General features: G+C 42.0%; 1 protein-coding gene across 2 annotated transcripts; it reads left to right on the top strand.

The window, feature by feature from the left end:
* Positions 1 to 293: 293 nt before the first annotated feature.
* Positions 294 to 17,713, top strand: corin (corin, serine peptidase). 2 transcript variants are annotated; one of them, XM_063901336.1, is made up of 24 exons: positions 294 to 431; positions 2,804 to 2,951; positions 4,266 to 4,589; positions 5,691 to 5,802; positions 6,413 to 6,517; positions 7,098 to 7,342; positions 7,439 to 7,552; positions 8,509 to 8,616; positions 9,142 to 9,252; positions 9,815 to 9,934; positions 10,116 to 10,229; positions 10,319 to 10,550; positions 10,897 to 11,039; positions 11,413 to 11,520; positions 11,754 to 11,867; positions 12,059 to 12,169; positions 12,370 to 12,493; positions 12,621 to 12,743; positions 13,738 to 13,787; positions 13,926 to 14,133; positions 14,315 to 14,477; positions 14,835 to 14,943; positions 15,142 to 15,275; positions 15,794 to 17,713. In XM_063901336.1, exons 1-24 carry the CDS (start codon positions 369 to 371, stop codon positions 15,974 to 15,976), a joined length of 3,366 nt encoding a protein of 1,121 aa, XP_063757406.1. In that variant the 5' UTR covers positions 294 to 368; the 3' UTR covers positions 15,977 to 17,713. The 2 variants fall into 2 exon arrangements, with proteins under 2 accessions (XP_063757406.1, XP_063757407.1); XM_063901337.1 differs by lacking the exon at positions 2,804 to 2,951 and having other exon boundaries at positions 344 to 431.
* The last annotated feature ends 810 nt before the right edge of the window (positions 17,714 to 18,523 follow it).

Genomic DNA, 18,523 nt, shown 5'->3' with positions numbered 1-18,523 from the left:
TTAAATCGTCACAAAATATATAAATACTTTTTGCAGATCTGGAAAATGTAAACGAAGCTTCCATCCAATCCAACATAAGTTTTAAGTAACTGGAATACTCAGTGTGTCCTCACTGTGATGTCTAAACCTGGTCCTCACAAAGCTATAAAAACAAACACGTTTAAAGTTGCGTAACCCCAAAAGTGTGTTTCGGGGGATTTAAGGCATGCACGAGGCTCAAGTCCCAGCATGCACTTGACCGTAAATTGGTCACGTGTAGACCACCTGAGGAGGGGGGAGGGGCGGAGCCAGCTGTCTCGAGCTGGGTTAGTTTCGCGGCTGCTCTTGTGCAGCGGGCAGAAGGATGGTCTCGCGCTCAGCGGCGGGTCATGTTGTCCGCGAGCCGGGAGCCCTGTCCGCGTGTCACCTTCAGCGGACCGGCTGCAGCACCGGTGAGTGTGAGTGTGAGTGTGTGTGTGTGTGTGTGTGTGTGTGTGTGTGTGTGTGTGTGTGTGTGTGTGTGTGTGTGTGTGTGTGTGTGTGTGTGTGTGTGTGTGTGTCCTTCACTGCTCCGGATCTCCGTCCTTCTGTACATCTTAATCTGAGACTCTGTCACAGTGTAGTCTCAGTAACACCTCAGATTATAAACGTCCTGCAGAGGAATGGAAACTCAGTAACTGAGTCTTGTATTTTATTCCAAACTAAAACCAAAACAGTGTTTTGTGTTTTCCGTGCAGATTATCTTCGGAATGTATACCTCTGCATGATCCATTTCATATGGAAACCTGTGACTGTTGCCTAAAAACTGACCTTAAGTAATGCATTATTAAGTGGAGTCCTTCGTAATAGAGCGGCAGAGGTCTATATTGATTCATTAATTATTGATTATTATGCAGATTATTGTCTCCATGTGTGTAATTCTTTCTTCGTGCATGTATCCGTGTATTATTGATCCACAGTTCAATCATCAGAGGTTGCAGTTTCTCAAAATCCAGGGTGATGTTTTAAATCCACTGTTAAATGATGTTAAGCATTTAACAGCATTTTGCATGAAATATATCTTCAATCTTTTATCAAAAATAGTAATAAACTTGTCATAATAATCAGAAATAATTTCGAACAACTGAGAAAAGTTGGATTTATCTTCTAATTCAGTAATAACTAAGTCTTTAGTAAACGCTTTTCCAGGAAAATCATTTATTTCATAAACTGTTTTTTTACTTTAAAATGTAAAAATATCAACACAGGAAGTAATTAAACTGCAACCAAAAATGATGTTCTCAATAAACCTATCCGCCTATTCTTTCATACATAGAACTGTTCATGAACTGTCCACACACAGAGAAACATGCGTTATAATGTCCAACAGTAAAACATATCGTAGAGAACATCTCCAAGAGAAGCACAAAATAATGAAATACAAGGAGCTGGAATCAAACACACCACAATCCGATTGTAATGCAAGTGATGCTCTGTGTACATATTGTCACTAAGCTGAATTTAATGAAGTTTTATTAGTTAAGAGCATATTTTTAACTACTCAAAGAATCACTTATTATTAGGATGGTAGACACAGCAGCCGTGTGCTACGGAAGCCGAGAACGGCCATGGGTTTTTCTCTTTTTATGCACCGTTATATCGAGATAACAAAGACCGTTATATCGAGATAACCACTTATTATCTCGATATAACAAAGACCGTTATATCGAGATAACCACTTATTATCTCGATATAACAAAGACCGTTATATCGAGATAACCACTTATTATCTCGATATAACAAAGACCGTTATATCGAGATAACCACTTATTATCTCGATATAACAGAAATATTTTACCTTATCTGAAGCAGCCGGATAGATAGGAGTTAGTCAGCCTCTCATCTGCTAACCGGTAGCCCCTAAACAAACCCAGTCAAGTAAACAAGCTAACATGAAGTCTCACTTACCGGGAGGCTAACCCTACAGCCAGTGGCTACGGAAGCCGTTCGTGGCAGCTCTTGTGGGTTGAGATCAGGTTGAGATCAGGTTGAGATCAGGTTGAAATCAGGTTGAAATCAGGTTGAGATCAGGTTGAAATCAGGTTGAAATCAGGTTGAGATCAGGTTGAAATCAGGTTGAAATCAGGTTGAGATCAGGTTGAGATCAGGTTGAAATCAGGTCGAACATATTATAAATGAATTGGTTATCACGACATAACAGTGCTTAAAAATAATAAAAATCCACAGCCGTTCTCGGCTTCCGTAGTGTGCAGCTCTATCCACCATAAACACATCAGCTGTTTTTTATTGACAGTTGTAGTGTGACAAGTCAGATGTAAATAAAGGACTATCGTCTGTATTTTCAAAATAAAAGCCTTTAGCCAAAAGGAGTTAAAACAACACAGGTTTTGTACGGTGTGTGTGTGTGTGTGTGTATTTACAGAAGAGGGGTTGCTGTGTGGTGTCGAGTGTCGCTTTAAAAATAACTCTTCGACGGAAACTCTGAGAGGACAGAACCTTCCACCCCCCCCCCCCAAATTAAAAATAACCGGGGGGTTTAAAGGGTCAGGGTGGCGTTCCCCAAACCCAAGCCCTTATTCTGACAGCAATACAACAACAGTACTGGACGAAACAGCCACAAAAACAAACGTAAAATAGGAAGTAAACACGTCAACAACAGAAGAGGCTTGGATGTTGAAAGGCAACGCTAGGTGTAAGATTCTACGTTTTCACTTTCGACTGCTTAAAGTGTTAGCAGCTCATCGTTGAAAGAGGACGCACAAAAAACGGGGCAACGCCAGCAAATGAGCTAAGCTAAACCCGGTGTTCTTCGTGTGTCCTGCAGACGGCTCGTGGGCCGGATGTCGGGATGGGCGTGGAGGCGTGTCCTCACAAGCTGGGCTCGACCAATCAGCTGCGACTCCTCCTCTACATCCTGATCCCCACCGTCAGCCTGCTGGCCGGCCTGCTGCTGCTCGTCCTCGCCCTCACAGGTACGAGAAACTCAGATTTAGTGTCAGATTCACCTGCCCCTGAGCTCTCACAGGTACGGTTCTACGGTCAGAATCACCTGAACTAAGGGGCGGAGCTACCGGAGGTGAAGAAACTGGTTTTATTTTCTGTCATGATTTAAAAAGAAAGCTGGAAACAGGAGTGAAGGACTTTAGGACTGATGGTGTGTAGGAGGAGAGATGACACATCCTCCTCTAGTGTGTGTGTGTGTGTGTGTGTGTGTGTGTGTGTGTGTGTGTGTGTGTGTGTGTGTGTGTGTGTGTGTGTGTGTGGGTGTGTGTGTGTGTGTGTGTGTTTGTCATGACTCCCTGGTCACCATGACAGCGTCCCCTCGGCCAATCAGAGGCTGAGTTACAGACATTCACAGAAAGAATTTCAAATATTTACGCAGGTAGTAAAACTGCAGCTCTTTTACGTGCTTCCTTTATTTCTCTGCTTTATTGTGTTTTTACTACTCTTCATTTCCACCTTCCTCTTCCTCCGTCTGGACTTCCCTCTTCTTCATCTTCTCCTTTAATCTTCCTCGCTTCGTTTCTCCTACTTTTTCCATTTTACTTTATTTATTCATTCCTTTATTCTTCTATATTTTTAGTTATTTTGTTGTGTTTCTCTTTTAATCTTTCCATTTTATTTTTATTGATATTGTTTTCCTTTCTGTTTTTTCTCCATTATTTGATTTTAATTAATTTCATTCAATTTGAGTTTATTTTTTTACATTATTCAGCATTTTATTTTTACTTTTAAATCTTGTATTTTTTCTCGTGTTTTCTTTCATCCTTATTTTATATTTTGTTGTCTCTGTTTGTCTTTTTCTAAATATTGTATCGTGCTTTTTCTCTCCGTCTCTTTCGACCCTCCTTCTTAGATTTCCTGCGAGACAAAACACAGAAACATTTATTGTGTTTCTCAGCGGGAGCTCTTTCTCTCTTTCAGCCTCCCTTCATCTGCAGCTGCTTTCTGTTGTTTCCTCCACGGCTCATTACACACACACACACACACACACACACACACACACACACACACACACACACACACACACACACACACACACACACACACACTGATGGTGTGTGAAGTCTTCAGCTTTCCTCCGTCTGGTTTCTCAGTGTTTATATATTTCATGTACAGAATGTCTCACCCTCTGTCTGAAACCAGAGCCCAGTCTGCTCTGTTGGGATTGGTCAACTGCTTAGAGATGTCCCGCCCCTTGGCCTGGTGATTGATCTCTTTGATTGGCTCAGAGCTGTGAGAGCTGTGATGTGATTGGCTGGATTCTTCCTCTCATTCTCCTGCAGGTATATTTGGCGGCAGCGTTCTGGACTCCAGTCCCCTCCCCTCCCCGAAGCCCATCGCCGACAGCGACCCCGGCTACCATGGCAATAGCACAAGCTCTACCCCCTCCCTGGATACGGAAAACGTTACGAACTCTTTCCGAAACTCTAGTGACGAAAACTTAACGACGTACGAGTTCAGCGCTAGCACCACCGCCACCGCCACTACTTCCTCCTCCTCTCAGCCCAAGCCCACTCAGCCCTACACAACGTCTCCTGATTGGCTGACGTCTGTGACTTCACTCAGCACAGCCTGGCCAATCAGCAGCACAGCAGCATCAGACACAGGTACAGGGAGCAGCAGGGGCTCATGGGAAATGTAGTTTTTTATCAGACACAAATGGAATAAAAAACTGGTATTTAAAAATAATAAAAAACAGGAACAAATGGATGCGAGGGTCTGGGAAATGTAGTCTTAAGTTGCTCTAGTTTTAGTGTGGCAAGCATAACGCTGTACACACACCCTCTACTCACAGACAGTAATTGAATGTTTTTTTCAAAATAAAAGTCCCGTGACATCTGTATCTATCTATCTTTGATATAATCTTTTGGATTCAACATAGATGATGCTGCAGTTTTTTATGTCCTTGCAAAAATACAAATCCCACAATCCTCTTCTGCCCCAAAAATATTCATCATTGCAGAACAGACGAGGAGTCTGAGCTGAATCCAGATCTACTGTCCTCTAATGTCCTCAGACTGTGTGTGTGTGTGTGTGTGTGTGTGTGTGTGTGTGTGTGTGTGTGTGTGTGTGTGTGTGTGTGTGTGTGTGTGTGTGTGTGTGTGTGTGTGTGTGTGTGTTAAGATTCTCCTCGTCTCTGTCTCTGTCTCTGTCTCTGTCCTCTGTCTCTCTCTGTATTAAAGTCGAGGGGAATGCTAATGAGCTGCAGACTGTCCTGTCCTCTGATTGGACTCTTGGCGGTCACCTGACTTATGCTGCGTCTCAGTTTGCATTCTTCTGAACTTACTCTCGCTATTTCAGGTGCATTAGAATGATCAGTCAGCACTTTGAGTACCTGTGTTTGGTCCTAAATTACCTTATGTCCAACTTTGATTCAAAGTATTTTAAAAACAACAACATTTGGACATTGCTATCACTTTACCTCATTGTTTAAAAATGTCTTCAATTCCAATTTGATGTCTCAGAAATCATCTCACTTGGTCCTATATATGACTAAAAAGTGTAACCTATAAAGAAGGAATGACCTCATTGTTAAAAATGAATGTATCTGCGGAAACTCCATAATTAAAACTTTTCACAATGTCCTCACGTTTAAAAGAAAGGACCAAATTCTTTAAATGTAACAAAACAGGTCTGTATTGTTCTCCGCTACGATCGCCTTCTTGTGTTCGTTTAGAAATGAACCTCATGATGTGTTGTGTTGTTAGGCGGGTGTCAGCTGATCGTGGAGCCTCAGTGCACCATGCTGCCGTACAACCAGACCTGGCTGTCCTCCTCCATCGCCGTGGTGAAGAGCTCCGAGGTCGACATGTTGCTACGGTAACTGCATCCAAATCACACCTGTTTTTAAAATAATAATATTACATTTAAAAGCTCTCAGTATAATAGAGAACCTTTTGAGGAAGTGAACATTAAACGTTAATATCGCAGCAGAGACCAAACATGGAGAATAAAATGTGTTACAAGGAACATAAAACAGACAAATGTGTAAAATCTACTTCTTGTTACGCATTATGTAGATACTGTCAGCACTGTTGATGTGGAATGGAAGATAGAATGGGAGGATGAATCCCTCTTTATCAGTCACATACATGCACACAGCAGAGCACACACAGTGAAATTGGTCCTCTGCATTCAACCCATCCTAGTACTGGGAGCTATTGTGCAGCGCCCGGGGAGCAATGGGGAGGGGGGATTGGAGGTGTCCGGTGCCTTGCTCAAGGGCACCACAGCAGGGCCTAGGAGGTGAACTGCGACCTCTCCAAGTAGCAGTCCACTTTCCATATTTCAAGTCTGTTCGGGGACTTGAACCGGCGATCCTACGATTCCCAGTCCAAGCCCCTACTGACTGAGCCACTGCTGGACAAAAAATGCATGCTGGGAGAATTTTAGGATTTTTTTGAATGTTTTTTATTGAACCGCGTTGCAGGTTCTTCAGCTACCTGAGCAGGCTGTCCTGTTACCGACACATCATGCTGTTCGGCTGCACGCTGGCGCTGCCCGAGTGCCTCTCCGCCGACGCCACGCACAACAGGTCAGAGATAACGGGAAACTAAACATTGTACAATGTGTTGGAGCGCTGGCCAATAGGAGAGTGTTCCATAGTAAATTAAGGAGTGAAGGAGCTTATTGACAGGTGGAGAGCATTCTGGGAAATGTAGGCGTCACATTTTAGCAAGTTATACACGTATTTATTGCATATTAAACACACACTGTTGCTCCACATGAGTCTCAGCTGTTCCCCCTGTGTGTGTGTGTGTGTGTGTGTGTGTGTGTGTGTGTGTGTGTGTGTGTGTGTGTGTGTGTGTGTGTGTGTGTGTGTGTGTGTGTGTGTGTGTGTGTGTGTGTGTGCACCAAGAATAACATCATTACACACTCTGTAATTCGAACACACACTCTTGTTTCGCTGACGGTGGCTTCGACTCTGCATGACCTCTGACTGAAGGATTTTGGGATTCAGAGTTTTATTGCTGCTGCTACTGACGTGTGTGTGTGTGTGTGTGTGTGTGTGTGTGTGTGTGTGTGTGTGTGTGTGTGTGTGTGTGTGTGTGTGTGTGTGTGTGTGTGTGTGTGTGTGTGTGTGTGTGTGTGTGTGTGTGTGTGTGTGTGTTCAGGCGGGTCGTGCTGCCCTGCTTCTCGTTCTGCGAGGCGGCGAGGGAAGGCTGTGAACCCGTCCTGCAGATGTTTAACGCCTCCTGGCCCGAATTCCTGCGCTGCTCGCAGTTCAGCAACACAACCTTCGCTTTACTGCCGCCATCATCTTCATCATCACCATCATCAACTTCCTCAACGCCCACGACAACAGCAGTCCCTGCCACGCCTACCTGTTACACACCGAGGCAGATCAAAGGGAAACCATGTGAGTAAAAAAACACACATTATTTAGTTGTATTTTACGCTTTGAACTCTGAGCTAATGACATCACTGCTCCCCCCTCTCTCTGATTGGTCGGCAGCTGTGTGCGGAGGGAACGACCACTTCCTGTGCGCGACGGGGATTTGCGTGCCGCAGAAACTGGTGTGTAACGGCTACAACGACTGTGACGACTGGAGCGACGAAACCCACTGCGGTGAGACACACACGATCTTGTTTTTACCAAATTCTTGTCAGGACTCACACAAGTTATTAACACTCAGATTAGTTTGCTTTAAAGCCACAGAACTCTATAAAAAAAGGATACAGATAAAGAAAAAACTAAGAAAAATGTGGAATTTCTTAAAAATAATGCAAAAGTTCACAAATATAAAACCTTAGTTTGTTTGGCACTTTTTGGGGGCTTTGATAGTACATATATGAATTATCTGTACTTATTGTATTAGTTTTGAATGTATAAATCTAAAGCAAACGGGAAAAAATGCTTTAAAAAGTGGCAGATTTTACAAACTAAAGCGTTGTTTTTTACTTCTTAAAATAAAGACCATGTTTAAAGATTATTATTAAATGACCCTAACAAACCAAACAAACCTCCATGTGAATCTTTACGCCCGTTGTCGTGGCGACGATGTGAGTGATTGGCCGGCGGCGAGAGTTCCGGAACGCTACGCGGTCGTCACGGCGATGAGAGAGCAGCCTCTACAGGAGAGCGGAATGCCAAGAGAGAGAGTTCCATCCCTCTGTTCTGTTAATGTCTCGCGCCCTCTCGCCGACCTCTGACGATCTTTACAAACAAAACATCAAACATGAGGAAGAGAGGAAGAGAGGAAGACGATGATAGACGGTGAAATAGCGAGACAATATGAGACGAAGGAGAGAAAGATAATGAGTGCAACTTCAGACAAAAACTAGAGATAAATAAGAACAATTTAAGTCAGTTGACGTTGTTGTAGCTCTAGAAAAATTCCCCAACAGCCTCTGGAGAAAAGAAATGCGGGAAAAGTTGAAGAAAAATGTCTGAAAAACATTTTGAAAAATTGAAAAAGAATATGTGCTCAATCTTTATTAAAAATGTTAATACAAAGGAAAGATGTGCCAGGTGTAATGTGAGGTGAATCAGAGGCTGAATCTAAACACTCCCTTTGCTTCCAGTTTGTTCAGAGTCTGAGTTTCGCTGTAACACCGGTCGCTGTCTCTCTCCTGAGCGGCTGTGTGACGGATACGACGACTGTGGAGACCTGAGCGACGAACTCAGCTGTGGTACACACACACACACACACACACACACACACACACATACACACAGACACACACACACAGACACACACACACACACACACACTCACTCACAGTAACACACACTTTTAGTGACGCAGTTGAGCAGCACGGGATCAACTGTGTTAGCGAGGGAATCCACCACCTGTCCATCCGCCAACACACACACACACACACACACACACACACACACACACACACACACACACACACACACACACACACACACACACACACACACACACACACACACACACACACACACACAGTATCATGTGTTGGGCTTTTATTTTTTGTGAACGGTTTCTCTAAAGTTTGAGATTTAATAAGTTTAAATAATATCTACTGTGAAGTTCAGTGTGGTTATTCATAAAAGTACTCTTTTCATTTTGGATTTAAAGACGATGAAGTTGTTGTTTTTAGATGAAGAAAACACAAGGACGACCATCAACATAAAAACAAACCAAACTATAATGTTATCACGGTGTGTGCGCGTGTGTGTGTGTTCAGTGTGTAACCTGTCTGTGGATCACCGCTGTGGTGACGGCCGCTGTGTGACCAGAGACTGGCTCTGTGACGGAGACCACGACTGTCTGGACAAGAGCGACGAGGTCAACTGCTGTGAGTAAAACTGAGAGAGGAGGCTGGAGGTTTGTGCTGCGATTAGGTGCCGATATCAAGACGCTGAAAATGCAAAACTATTGAACTGAAATGCACGTTGTTTGATAGGGAAGCTACAGCTAGAGTTTGGGGATTAGTGGACTTTTAGAAACTGGGAGCTCGGAAGTGAGGAGTAGCTGAAGCCGCTCGAGCCTGTTTGTATTAGTCAATCTTCATCAAATATGAAGATGAAAGATCTGACAGAGTTTCTGAGTCACTGATGATTCACAGTGTGTGAACAAAGCAGGATGAGGCTGAGCAGCGTCAGGGCGTCAACTACCGTCCGATGTTTCTACAGACGATTCATCTCCCTGAGTGACGCTCTGTCAAAATACCCCCGAACAAAACGGCTGTCTATGTTGAAGAACTCGTTAGCGTCGTCTTCCTTTGTGTGCTGTCTTTCAAACGCAGCGTTTCTAAAATGCTAAACACCAACAAATGAGTACTCGTGTTGTGGAACAAACGCACAAATGAAATGTGTGTGTGTGTGTGTGTGTGTGTGTGTGTGTGTGTGTGTGTGTAGCCTGTAAGAGTCAGGGTCTGCTGGAGTGCAGGAACGGAGCTTGTATCCCGTCAGCGTTTCGATGTGACGGCGAAGATGACTGTAAAGACGGCAGCGACGAAGAGCACTGCAGCAAAGAGAGTGAGACACCTGTCTGTCTGTCTGTCTGTCTGTCTGTCTGTCTGTCTGTCTGTCTGTCTGTCTGTCTGTCTGTCTGTCTGTCTTTCTGTCTGTCTAAACGCCTGCCCTCCTTTCTGTCTGAATACCTGTCTCACCTGTCTTTCTTCTTCTGTGGTTCTGAATGGTTCTGTGTGTTTTCCAGATCAGGGTGTGTGTCCTCCCGGTCAGCCCAGCTGTATTTCCACTTCCTGTCCGTCAGACTGTGGGGGGGGCGCCTCTTGCGACCCTCGGACCAACAACAACAACAATAACTGCAGTAGGTCCTCACTTTGATGTAAAAAAAACACACATGGTCCCCATTACAACACATCGACAGGAATAACCATCCTGTATCCCCCCCCCCAGCGCGGTGCGAGCCCATCTCCCTGGAGCTGTGCATGAACCTCCCCTACAACCAGACCACTTTCCCCAACTTCCTGGGCCACCTCTCCCAGAGAGAGAGCTCTGTTTCCTGGGAGTCGTCTCTGTTTCCCGCCCTGGTTCAGACCGGCTGCTACCCCTTCCTCATGTTCTACGCCTGCACGCTGCTGGTGCCAAAGTGTGACCCGGTGACCCTGCAGAGGGTCCCGCCCTGCAGGTGAACTGCTTTAAATAACCATTTATACTTGATTAAACACACCATGTCATTTTGAAATATTTACTTTGTATGTCTTTGTGTTTTGTTGTTAAACTTTTAGTTTGAACTGATTTCATTTGTTTATATTTATTTTTGAGATATTTTTAAAGTATTCAGTTTGAATGTATGTGGCTTTGATTATGTCTATCTTTTAATCTTGATTTTGTTTATAATAAGTAACGACCAGCGTCTTATATTTTCCTTTATTATTAAATTTGACTTATTTTGTCCTGATGCTCGTTTTCCTCGCCGGTCTGTCATGTGTTATTATATTTAATTGACCCCGTCCTCCTCTTGTCCCTCTCAGGTCTCTGTGTCGCAGTGCGAAGGAGAAGTGCGAGTCGGTGCTCGGCATTGTGGGATTGCAGTGGCCGGAGGACTCGGACTGTTCTCAGTTTCCGGAAGAAGGAGGAAACAGCAGCTGCTTGCTGCCGGAGGACGGAGTGGACGGTACAAACGGATTAATATTGAATGCATTTGATCCTCTGTTTGTGTTTAATGTTTTCGTTATTCTTTGATTTCTATTTTAGTTTGATGTTTCTCTATTTTAATTTGCTTATCGCTGCATCTTTTTTATTTCTGTTTATCTGTTTTTTTAATTAATTTGTCCGTTTTTAAGTTTGTAATAATTCAGTGATTTATTTTTCATTTTTCTGGCTTTTTTAAAAATCGCTTGATTCCTTTTTTTGTTTCTCTGTGTGTCTTTTTGTTTTCATATTTGTCCATTTGTACTAACATAATACTAATGAATTATATCCAATAATTGTTTCTGTTGTTGTTGTTGTTGTTGTTGTTGTTGTTGTTGTTGTTGCCGTGGTGACAGAGTGTTCTCCGAGTCACTTCAAGTGTCGCTCCGGTCGCTGCGTTCTCTCCTCCAAACGCTGCGACGGACACCTGGACTGTGAGGACCACAGCGACGAGGACAACTGTGGTACACACACACACACACACACACACACACACACACACACACACACACACACACACACACACACACACACACACACACACACACACACGAACACACACACACACACACACACACACTTTAAAATAAAAGCCTCATCTATCATCCTTTAAGTTTCTGCTGTATTGTGTGTGTGTGTGTGTGTGTGTGTGTGTGTGTGTGTGTGTGTGTGTGTGTGTGTGTGTGTGTGTGTGTAGGCTGCAGAGAGCGCGCTCTGTTTGAGTGTCCTGGCAGCTCGGTGTGTATCAAACACAGCATGATCTGTGACGGGTTCCCAGACTGCCCCCTGCTGCTGGACGAGGCCAACTGCAGTGAGTCTGTGTTTATCATTAATATGAAACACTGAAGGGAGTTCCTAATAAATCTAAATGATGATGTGTGTGTGTGTGTGTGTGTGTGTGTGTGTGTGTGTGTGTGTGTGTGTGTGTGTGTGTGTGTGTGTGTGTGTGTGTGTGTGTGTGTGTGTGTGTGTGTGTGTGTGTGTGTGTGTGTGTGTCCTCAGCGGTGTGCCAGGATAACGAGCTCTCCTGTAAGAACCATCAGTGTGTTCATCGCACGCTGTGGTGCGACGGAAAGAGACACTGCTCTGACTCCTCTGACGAGTGGGACTGTGGTAACCACACACACACACACACACACACATACATTTGTTGTTGTTTTTATTCGTCGTTCTGTTTTTGAATTGATTGAAATGTTTCTAGATGAGTTAAATCCCTCAGAATAAAAAAAGCCAAAACCATTATGCCCAACCTGAGAGGCATTGTGGGTAATGTAGTCTCCAGGTTGTAATAAATATCCCCCCCCCCCCCTCAGTTTCTCTGTCTGACGGGTCCGGCTCAGTGCTGACGGTGTTCAGGACGGCTGCAGAGTATCAGGTCTGTGCGGACGAGTGGGACCAGGAGCTCAGCAACCTGACCTGCAGGCAGCTGGGACTAGGGTAAGGTCAGTAACACACACACACACACACACACACACACACACACACACACACACACACACACACACACACACACACACACACACACACACAGTCAGAGGGCTTCAGTGTGCTTGTGTCCCCTCAGACCCCCCTCCTCTGTCTCCATGGTAATGGATCAGCCGGTCCCCGGTCGGCGCCGCTGGCTTCACGTCCATCCGGACCAGAGAGACGGTGGAACGGCTCTGCAGGGCCGGCTGGAGAAGAGGAGGTGACAGCAGCAGGGGGAATATCATTCTTAATAAATCTTTAATATTTTGCACGATTTTAGCGATACATTTTTTGAAAGATTTGGACTTAATTAAATAGTTATTTTTAAAAATCTAGAATAGTCTTTGGATTAAAGATGCACATTTCAAACAGAGACTCAAATAAAAAAGTTCTTTTGTACATTTCAAATATTTCATATAAGAATAAAGATTAAAACTGTAAATTCACAAGATGAAAATGTAAAAACTCACTAATTTAATAAAACTATTTAAATATTTTCCTGCTTAAAATGTATAATTATATTATGTATAATATAATTATACATAATATAATAATACATAATTATATTATAATTATACATACATAATTATATAATTATATAATTATACATAATATAATAATACATAATTATATTATAATTATACATACATAATTATATAATTATATAATTATACATAATATAATTATACATAATATAATTATATTATGTATTATTATATGATGTATATTATGTATAATATACATCATATAATAATACATAATATAATTATACATAATATAATTATATTATGTATTATTATATGATGTATATTATGTATAATATACATCATATAATAATACATAATATAATAATACATAATTATATTATAATTATACATAATATAATTATACATAATATAATTATATTATGTATAATTATATAATGTATAATTATGTATGTATAATTATACATAATATGGAAAAACTACATATGTTTGTATTTCTGTTATTATTAATATTTAGTGTTATTCCGTTTTTGTTATACTTTTCAATATTATTACAATTATTGTTGTTGTTATTATTATTATTGTTATTATTGTTGTTGTTGTTATTATTGTTTAATATTGTTGTTGTTATTATTGTTTAATATTGTTGTTGTTATTATTGTTTAATATTGTTGTTATTAATGTTGTTGTTGTTGTTATTTGTTGTGTAAACGTCTCTTTTTCCTGCAGTCATGCGTGTCATTCCAGGAGGAGGGTCTCGGTGCTTTGTTCCAGAGAAGGTGAAACTTCTTATCGGCTGCGTTTAATTGAACCAAAGCCCCTGAAATGATTTCATGCCGGGCTGAATTTTTTTCTGCACTCATTTTTATTGTTATATTTTCCTTATAAAGTATAAACGTGAACCTCCTGTCTGTCAGAGTGTGGGCGTCGCCCGAACGCCGGCCTACAGAAGAGGATTATGGGAGGTGTAGTCTCCCGGCAGAAGAGGATTCTGGGAGGTCGAGTCTCCCGGCAGGGGGCGTGGCCGTGGCAGTGCTCGCTGCAGAGCGGTCCGAGCGGACACGTCTGCGGCTGCGTTCTGATTGGACGCCGCTGGGCGCTCACCGTGGCTCACTGCTTCGAGGGGTGAGGACCACCTCCTGGGTTTATATCGCAGGAAATAATATATATATAAAACATCAAATAATTATAATTTACTATATATCTGTGGACTTTGAGATTACATCCATGGATATTTTGAACTATTTTCGTAACATGTTCTGTTCATTATCCAAATGTACTTTTCATTTAATGTTTCACTCTTCAGGAGGGAGGGGGCTGACCTGTGGAGGGTGGTTCTGGGTCTGAATAACCTGGATCACCCCGGGCCGCACAGCCAGAGTCGGGGGGTGAAATCCATCATCGTGCACCCCCGATACAACCGAGCCGTGGTCGACTACGACATCAGCGTCGTGCAGCTCGACTCCGAGGTCAGAGACCGGCCTCGGATGTCAGGGTTCATCAGGGAAACCGTTAGCTTAGCATCAACATGTTAGCAGAGCCAGGCTGAGCTAACCATTACGTTCATTTACAGAACTCATAATAAAAGATGTAATCGACTTATTAACGGGATGATTTCTGCTCAATTTCAAAGAACACATTTGATCAGATGTTTTGTTGAATATTTAAAGAGTCGTTGTCAAATGTTAAGCGAAACAAACGTCGTAAAATCAAACACTTTACACAAAAGATTCAAACTTATTTTCTCTTGAAAAGTGTTTTAATAATGATAGTAAAAAGGTTGTTCTGTTAAAATCCTTTTTCCTCATTTGTAATATTTCTCTCAGATCGAGGAGACGGCGTACGTGCGGCCGGTCTGCCTGCCCGACGTCTCTCAGCTTCCGCTTCCTGATTCCTACTGTTTCATCACCGGCTGGGGTCACATGGGCAATAGGAGTGAGACACACACACACACACACACACACACACACACACACACACACACACACACACACACACACACACACACACACATATAACTCCATATATAAATAAAAATATTTATCTATATATTGTGTGTGTGTGTGTGTGTGTGTGTGTGTGTGTGTGTGTGTGTGTGTGTGTGTGTGTGTGTGTGTGTGTGTGTGTGTTTAGTGCCCTTTAAGCTGCAGGAGGGCGAGGTTCGGATCATCTCTCTCTCTCAGTGTCAGTCCTACTTCGACATGAAGACTATAACTCCCAGGATGCTTTGCGCCGGATACGACGCGGGGACTGTCGACTCCTGCATGGTAACGTCTGAACTCTAGACCAATCAGAAGTCAGAAAAGTGGCTAAATAAGTCAAACATGTTTTTCTTTGATTTTCTCTTCAAACTATTTCCTCCAAATCATCTCTTTTTTCCTAAAAAATCTTGACTTATTTTCAATTTGTTTTGTAAATGTCGACTTTAAAATGTTCAGAGTATTTCTTTCTCTAAATTTGCCACTATTTTCTCATTATTCTTTATTGGGTGAGGACATACTTTTTATCACTTGTGTTTTGTTTGAAGAACATTTAAAATATATATAAATAAATATATATTTTATTCAAACATTGTTTTTGGGGTCATTTATTTTAATTCGTTTTTGAAAAAGTAACATTCAAGTCCCTTTAAGATAAATTAAATTCATCTTCAAAGTCAAATTGAACTAAAAATGGATATTGAGAAGATATTTTTGGAGTCAGGGTGCTCTCAGCAATCACTCAAACTCTGAACATGATAAATAAACGTGTGTGTGTGTGTGTGTGTGTGTGTGTGTGTGTTCAGGGCGACAGCGGTGGGCCTCTGGTTTGTTCGGACCCCTCCGGCCGCTGGACGCTGTTCGGCCTGACGTCGTGGGGCAGCGTGTGCTTCAGTAAAGTCCTCGGACCCGGAGTCTACAGCAACGTCACACACTTCACCTCCTGGATCCAGCAGCAGATCTACACACACACGTACCTGAGCGACTGACACACACACACACACACACACACACCTGTGCCTATATCTATACTGTTAGCCTCACATGCTAACGGCCGCGTTAACTCCTATTACTGATGCTTACTAGTAAGCTAGCAAGTAGACACCACACTCATGCGATGAAACGCTCACTAAAACACATCATGTCTCTTCAGGGTTTGTGAGGACAAACTGTTTAACATTTGATGAAGTTTATCCACTGCTGCATCCCTAATGCTGACATTTAAATGAGCTATTTAGCATTTAGATATCTTACTTTGATAATCATGCAACATGTGGATTGTTCAGAACAAGATCAACAAAAGATACTAACGTAAAAACACAAAAAGGAAAACGGTATTAATCTTCAGGTCTTTCAAAACAATGTAGTTCAAGAAGTTGCTCAAATTACATAAACATCCATAAATCCGCAAATATTTCAGTGCGATAAACTCACGGTATTTAAACTTCAACATCTGGAACTCTTTCTCGCTTCGTCTGCTAAAATTCTGGGGATTTTTAGTTTATTCTGAAACAAAATTTCAATTGTTTTTAATGGTTTGATTCACGTTACTGGAAGTCCTGGTTTATTCAGAGCTGGATGCTGCTGGTTTAATGTCTTGACAATTAGGGTTGAAAAACCTGTTCGTATTCAGCAGTGGTGAACACGCTTATACATTTAACTCGTCACTAAATATTTCTTGTAGTTAGTGGCAGATTAACTCAGAGACTTCCTGTTGATTTAAAACAGGAAGATTTAGTTATTACATTAATGTTCTGTGAGAGTGTGTGTGAGTGTGTGTGTGTGAGTTGTACGTAAACACACTTTATTTCCATCGTCCGATCGTCTGCTTTGAGTGTTTGAATCTTTAAATCACGTTCAGATTTTAAACGCTGAATGAAAAGCTGCTATCTTAAAACAGACCAGTTGAAACTCAACTTCCCACAATGCTTCACTCTATAGTGCCTGTAGACTTAGCAGTAAAGGACAAAACGTGTTAGCTGTAAGGTGTCGTACTGTTGGTGTGTGTGAAAGACATTAATTTGCTCCTACACACACCGGCAACTTATCGGGCAACTTTCATCTCTTTCTACTTCAAACAAATGTAACTTTTTTTTCCTGGAATTTTTACATTTATTCCCAAGTTTTGGGGAAATCTATTTGGATGATTTTGAACTGTAGATGTATTTACTTACATCTGATATTCTTAGTACATTTATTTACATATTTAACAGTCAGTGGTTACTTTTCTCAATATTTTGGGACATTTTATATTATTTGTGAAAAATAACTGAAAAATGTCAGGACATTTATTTTAATGTCTGTCCCAAAATACCATACTTACAGTCCAGATTAAAGGAAACTGGACATTTATTCAGATCATTCTGGACACTTTTTATTTTGAGGATTTTCCCCCAAATTTCTGAATATGCAACATTTCATTGTTGCCCAACGCGTTGCTCAATAAGTTGCCGATGTTTCCTCCACGCTGACGTCTGTCGGACATCCAGAACATTCCACTGTTTGTTTTTGTGGTTTTTTAAGAGTATTTTTCTACAGCTTTTTTGTATGTCACGCCGTGTGTGTGTGTGTGTGTGTGTGTGTGTGTGAGATTGTGTGTGTGTGTGTGAGATTGTGTGTGATCTGGATTTAAATGAACTGTAGCCTGTTTCTTTGTGTAACACGTGAAATATTTCCTTTGTATCACCTTGTTTTTCCCACCAATAAAGAATATACACACACTGCCACCTGTGTTTGTGTGTGTGTGTGTGTGTGTGTGTGTGTGTGTGTGTGTGTGTGTTTGACTCACAGCCTGTGTGCAAACCGTCAGACTGTTTCCATTTCCTCTCGTCCCGAAATAAGTTTGAAAAAGTCTTTTTTAGAAACATGAATCCTTTGGATGTGCCGGCTCTGCTGTGATTGGTCCATGGCTTAGAGATGTCCCGCCCCTTAGCCTATCATTATAATGTGTTGGAGCACTAGCCAATAGGAGCACGAGTGTTACATAGTGATGTCACTTTCCCTTTTCCCAAAGTATTATATATATTTCTAATAAGATTTTGACTTTTTTTTTGCTCTTAAATTTTCAGCCTCGCTTTTATTTTTTCAGTTATAGTGTGTTCAGGGTAATGTCTGTCTGCAACCACACACACACACACACACACACACCGCACACCGCACACTGCAGGTCTTAGTGACACACTTCCTCTGCGTACAGTGAAATCTGTAATAACAATAATTGTAATTTTACGTTGTCGTTGTGTGTGAGGAACAAAGCTGTCACACATACGTACACAGACTCACACCTGCTATTACACACACACACACCATTATAATAAGACGTGTGTGTGTGCGTGTGTGTGTGTGTGTGTGTTGCAGCCTGGCATTAACAGCGACCTGTGTTTCCATAATGCCAGGCTTTGTGTGTGTGTGTGTGTGTGTGTGTGTGTGTGTGTGTGTGTGTGTGTGTGTGTGTGTGTGTGTGTGTGTGTGTGTGTGTGTGTGTGTGTGTGTGTGTGTGTGTGTGTGTGTGTGTGTGTGTGTGTGTGTGTGTGTGT

This window comes from Eleginops maclovinus, chromosome 14 (genome assembly GCF_036324505.1).
Source record: "Eleginops maclovinus isolate JMC-PN-2008 ecotype Puerto Natales chromosome 14, JC_Emac_rtc_rv5, whole genome shotgun sequence".
In the NCBI taxonomy this organism is placed as follows: Eukaryota; Metazoa; Chordata; class Actinopteri; order Perciformes; family Eleginopidae; genus Eleginops; species Eleginops maclovinus.
This window is presented reverse-complemented; position numbering and strand designations above follow the sequence as displayed.